Source organism: Limulus polyphemus, unplaced genomic scaffold, assembly GCF_000517525.1.
Source record: "Limulus polyphemus unplaced genomic scaffold, Limulus_polyphemus-2.1.2 Scaffold1437, whole genome shotgun sequence".
Lineage (NCBI taxonomy): Eukaryota > Metazoa > Arthropoda > Merostomata > Xiphosura > Limulidae > Limulus > Limulus polyphemus.
In genome coordinates this window covers 235047-241584 of record NW_013667047.1, presented here as the reverse complement: position 1 = coordinate 241584, position 6538 = coordinate 235047, and the positions used below count along the sequence as shown (strand labels likewise).

Sequence of the window (6538 nt, the reverse complement as noted above, 5' to 3'; positions counted from 1 at the left end):
TTGTGAGTCGAGCGCCTTATCCACCTGGCCATGCCGGGCATGAAGCAGAGATACTTCCATATTTGTGGTAAGATAGAGAAAGAATGTGGAATGTGAGGGTAATTTTTGGGACTTTCAGATAGATTCCCTTCTGCTTCCAAAGACCCCATACTCAAATGTTCATACAGCATGCCAAATGTGGTCCTCCATTATCAGTTTTTAAAATTGATTTTAGTTTTTAAAAAAGTACAGATAATTCTTATTCTATTAACAGTTTTTCCTTTTATTTCTAATATATGCAGTTTCTTTTATTTCATTTTAATTGTCCATCCACTCAAATGATCTGCTTCTATCTTCACAACCATGCGTTTCTTTTATTCCAATTTTCAGAACACACATGCATAAGACATATTTGAACAGAAAAACCATCATTTTAACTTATCAAACAAAAAAAAATTCAAAAACAGTATCCTAACTCAATAAATCTACAATACATTTGAACACTTGTGAAACAATATCTACAGCTCTGAAACCTACATGTATATGAAAAACAGTATGCAACTTATGAATCCTAAAAATAAATGTAAATGCATTAAAACTAAAAAGTTAACTTCCTAACCCTCAAACACCATCTCAACTGTAAAACAACAGTACCCTAATTCAACACTGTGAATTCTAAAACAGCTATACAGAACATGTCATTTACTTGGTAGATACCACTGAAGTAATCCATAAAGAAATGGTACCAGATTAATGGTGAAAAACTTGATTTCCAACATAGTGATAGTATGTGGGTCAGTAAATCCCAGTAAAAAGGAGTAATTTCCAATACTTGATTCAACACAGGTGAAATCTATATTCAATAATTTGTTGTACTGTACTTTGGAAGGCATGTGTAGCAAGCTGACAGTTGTTCACACCAAACAGCAATGAAGACACTTTGTTCAGAAGGCAACTTATTGGCTACCTGCTGAAGTGACCAAACTGGTTCAGAATTCTTTGAACAAAGAATCAAGAACTGAAGAATCAGTAAACCCAATATGATTTCGAACCACAAACTGGTTACATACTATTTAATGATGTAGTTTTATGTAACAATGTCACACTACTATGTCATTAAGAAGATTCTATAACATTTACATGGTTATCACTTAGCACCTAAATGAAATTAGAGAAAAGTCTGAGAAAAACAACATAAGACTATTTAATAGTTCAGAAACCAATGAAACAACACTACAAAGGCTTCTTACATAAAAACAACAACAACATAAGACTATATAACAGCTTCCACACATTTGGAACAACACTATAAAGGCTTCTTATATAAGAAAAAAATACTCTTAATCTATATAAATTTTTTAATGAAAATTATTTTGCTAAAAAAAAGGTGAGTACAAAAATGAGAAAACTGTGTTTGAATATACATTAGAAAATGTGTTTCCTATTTCCAATATTAACATTTTCCCATGATATCGCCACCCCAGCCTGATTTTTTATGTAGATGGCTAAATATTTTAACAAGAGGTCTTTAAACATTAGCATTTCAAATGAAACTTAAATAAATACTATTCTCAATCAGAGCTTTTTGGATATTCTGATGGCAAACTGCCAAGTGATATAAACAATGGAGTTGTTTTCATTGAACCCGAGTTTAATGCTCAATATAGCATCAACTGTACAATTAGTCATGTTTAGGATAACTTTTTTTGCATAATTTCTTCTTTAGTTGATGTTCTAGGTATATTAAATTTACAGTAACCATTGGTTGTTTATGAAAATTGTTTCCTAATTAATCATTAGTATATCTAAGCACATTTTAAAAATATTGTTTATGTACTGATAGACAGATTTTATCACAATATAAATAAATCTAACGGTAAATTGTAAGTTCCAATTTGGCAAACAATTTTACAAAATGTATCAATTTTTTTTCAGAGATTCCATATTGCTCAACAATATACTTTGTTAAACATTTTAAAAAATGCTGATAAAAATGGAAAACACACTGAGATATTGCCACAAAATAATTGATTGTTTTCAATCATTTCAAGTTCTTATTTTTTAAAAAAATATATCAAAGTTGTCTATACATTAGGCCACGATACAAGTCTCTTGAACTTTACAAACAGTGTGAAACAAGCCTACAAACAATACTCGAGTTTATACAAGAGTTTCTGGAACTTACAAACATTGTGAAACAAGTCTATAAACAATACCTGAGATCACTATACAAGAGTCCCTGGAACTTTACAAAACATTGTGAAATAAGTCTACAAAAACAATACCTGAGATCACTATACAAGAGTCTCTGGAACTTTATAAAACATTGTGAAACAAATCTACAAACAATACCTGAGATCACTATACAAGAGTCTCTTGAATTTTACAAACATTGTGAAACAAGTCTATAAACAATACCTGAGATCACTATACAAGAGTCCCTGGAACTTTACAAAACATTGTGAAATAAGTCTACAAAAACAATACCTGAGATCACTATACAAGAGTCTCTGGAACTTTATAAAACATTGTGAAACAAGTCTACAAACAATACCTGAGATCACTATACAAGAGTCTCTTGAATTTTACAAACAGTGTGAAACAAGTCTACAAACAATACCTGAGATCACTATACAAGAGTCTCTGGAACTTTACAAAACAGTGTGAAACAAGTCTACAAACAATACCTGAGATCACTATACAAGAGTCTCTGGAACTTTACAAAACATTGTGAAACCATTTTTATTAGAAACTTGTGCATTGAACATGTGTGTAATCTTGAAACAGATTCCAGTAAACATTTTTATGTTATTTTGCAGATATGAGGCAGGAAAGATCTATACATACATAGGCGAGGTATGTGTGTCTGTAAATCCGTATCGTACAATGAACATATATGGACCAGAATATGTGAATGACTACAAAGGCAGAGAAATTTTTGAGCGAGTTCCTCACATTTTTGCTATTGCAGATGCAGCATACAAATCCATGAAAAGAAGTTCCTCATCACAATACACAAATTCATCTTACCTTTGCAAAAGAAGTTAGCTCAGGAGTGATGCGAGACCTTTTGACAATAACTTTTTTTTTTCTGCAAGTCTGAATACCTCATATATTCTTATAATTTGGGTATCTATTATCATGTAATATAATTTACATTTAATCATTTAATGAACGGAATCACTATTTGAGAGAATATGAGTAAATTGATAAAAGGGATTACACGTCTTTAAAATGTGCTCAATTGCGTGGGAATATTGGATGCATTCCTTAGTGCCATACAAACCATACTAATGTGGTAGGCAAATATTATTTATATTACTCTCTTATAGTATGTATTTCATACTAATAAAATACATTTTTAATTTCCCAAAGTTCTAATTTGGCAAAATACAAAAATCTAGTCAAAGTCACGTGCTGAGTTTAATGCCAGATGTTACTTTATGTAGCAGGGTCTGATCATGGAAATTATTTATTATTTCATGGAATAGTTACATGTGTCCTACATTATCTTGTGTGTGTGGGACTGTTCTATGGCTAACATGGAGCAGAGATGTGGGGCTGTTCTGACTAACATGGGGCAGAGATGTGGGGCTGTTCTATGACTAACATGGAGCAGAGATGTGGGGCTGTTCTATGACTAACATGGGGCAGAGATGTGGGGCTGTTCTATGACTAACATGGAGCAGAGATGTGGGGCTGTTCTATGACTAACATGGAGCAGAGATATGGGGCTGTTCTATGACTAACATGGAGCAGAGATGTGGGGCTGTTCTGTGACTAACATTGGGCAGAGATATTTGTGATCCCATTTTCTGACTGGTCAGTTATGGAAAGAAGATGAGCTGTAGATACAGTTTTTCTTAAAACACATTTGCTTCTGCCTTGGAAGAAACAAGACCTGTGGTGAAGTCTTGTTTTTGTTTAATTGTTTTATCTAGCACCTACTAATCATGTGTTAGTGAAGTGTATTTTATGACATCAAGGAACCCACTTGAAGTAAATGTATAGTAGAGATGGTTGATATAGGTATGAAAAACTTTTATCTAAATCACAAAACAAGTAACAATGTTTAGGCTTGCTTAGGTCATCATCAGGTTAAGACTGACTTTTAGAAAAATGACTGTTACTGATCACATGTCATGAGGACAATAATAATGATATGTATAAAATTTTAGGGGGGCATTGTACATATTTTATTGTATTATTATATTGGTAGTCAACATTGTAATACAATACTTGAACACATTTATTGAAATAATTAACATAGGTATAAAAGTATTACTTGGTTTAATGTGGGTTTAAATTATTGTATTAGAAAAGCTTTAACTCTTAGTTACTTACATTTGTTTCTCTGCTTAATATTTTAGTATTTTCTAAGGTTATATTGTTTAGTTCAGTTACAGTGTTCAAAAACATGGGAAGGTGTTTTTTGCTGTTGTTGTTTGTTCACTGAACCTAGTTTCCATTTTTTTGGCTTTTCTTTTTAATTTATCCTGGATTAAACACAGCTTTCCTTCATTTAGTTTCTTGTTCAATCACAGTTTATTTCATTTTAATCTGAACCACATAAACATTCAATAGTCCTGCTGCTTCATATGATCTGCCATTCCTTTCTTTACCTTCCATGAATAAATGGTTATTTTTTCAACCTCATGCTGTGTTTCATCTCTTTCATACACTTAGAAGTAAAGGGTTCAGTTTGTAAAGAAAAGTTGGGCTACTCAACTGTGTGTAGAATATTCCAGTGATATGGACAGATTGCAATTAATTCATTTCATCTCGTCTAAAAGTTTAACTTACAAAAATGGTAGATGAATAGTGATAACAACTAAACTAAAATCTATTAACTAAGCAGTGAAAACATGATAGATAATGTTGCCTATCTAATGCTAAGTAAATACAATTTGCCAGCCATGGTAATATCAGCTGGCACAATTTTCAACTGTTTTGTGATTGTAGTTTACATTTACACAGTAAGGGACACAAAGCAGAAGTAATCTCATCTGGCACAATGTCCAGATGAAGGCTAAAACCTAATGAAATTTTAGCCACTACAAAAAGTTTGATAATGTAAAATTCTAGTGTAGGGTGAAAAATTTTGTGAAATGGTGTATTTTAGAATTTTGAAACAACCTACTCTCAACCTTATTCTGGTCATGTAACTGATCAATAGAAGGCAATAACCACATTTTCTAGAGTTGTGATCATGGGCATCCATGGGGGGTGAGAAACATAATTCTTTCTTTATTCATTCAGCATATGAATGTGAATTTACAAGTTTTTTTATTCGATTCACAATTTCTTGGATAGATTACATGCAAGTCTTATTTTTGATTTTGGGACATGCAAGTGAACACCAGGTTTAGGTTTTTATTTAGATTTAAAATAATTCATAAATTCATTAAATTTGCAACATTCCAAAGTATATACAATACAAAATGTAAATGTTTCTACTAATTTATTTATGTTTATTTCTTTTGAATTATTACATGATTCTTATCTTTGCTTTTCTTTGTTTAATAAATACTTTGTAGAGTCCAATTTTATACAAGTATGTACAGAATAAATAAACTATTATTATTGCTAGTGAACCACCACATAGTTTTCTGATAAAATCCAAACTGGTTTAACTGTTGTATGTACACTACAGCATTACACAATGAACTGTTAAACTAGTGCAGTTTTCCTGGCACTGTTTAATATGACAACATAGAAAACTGTATGGTAATTTTGTCTAATACAATAATGTTTAACCACCTTATACTTTGACCAGAAACTGCTTATAGTTTCATATTTATCACTTTAAATAATGAAGCATTTGCTACAATTACAAACTGTGTGCAATAAAATAACTTATCGTTATGCCAGTACAAATATATACATGCAAATATAACCCTATATATGTCTTATATATCACATATCCTGTCTGCTGTTTACTGTTACAATAGAGTCAGTAGGTTAGTTATTTCAGTACTGGAAATGTTTGAAATATTGAGTTTACCTCATCACACACAAAAGGTAGTCATTCTGTACAACCACCTATTAATATTAACCTATTGGAAGATATAGACAAATGCACACACAATGATTGTTTACAACATATATAAACACTGATTAGTTTGATAAATGTAAAAAACACAAGATATTAATTTCTTTAAATGGCAAGTGCTTTCATGAAATAATACAAATTCCTGAATTTAAGCACTTACATTATACTACTTGTTTCTTTATAATGCATGTTTTAAGCAAATCATACCATGTATAATTTTGCAATATTGTACATACAATTTATTTTACACAATTCGATACAAATGAAAATAAATCATTTAATGAGCTACAACTTCATTCTACATTTCATAAAATGTCTTACATTAAAGCAATGATATCACATTGCTATAGGATACACATACATACAGAGGAAGGAGCAACCTAAAGCACTTCAAGCATTTTGAAAATATATGTTCAACCCCAAAAAGGTGCATACTTAAGCTACACACACATGTGTGTGTGTGTGTGTGTATATATATATATATATATATATATATATATATATATA

At 31.1% G+C, this 6538-nt stretch overlaps 1 protein-coding gene across 1 annotated transcript in view; it reads right to left on the bottom strand.

The window, feature by feature from the left end:
• The window catches only part of LOC106463556 (unconventional myosin-Id-like), a 66206-nt gene that overhangs the window by 34646 nt on the left and 25022 nt on the right, over positions 1-6538 (bottom strand). Inside the window, exon 2 of the mRNA XM_022391094.1 lies at positions 2265-2293. Within this exon, the coding sequence (XP_022246802.1) occupies positions 2265-2293 (29 nt within the window). The remainder of the gene's footprint in view (positions 1-2264; positions 2294-6538) is intronic.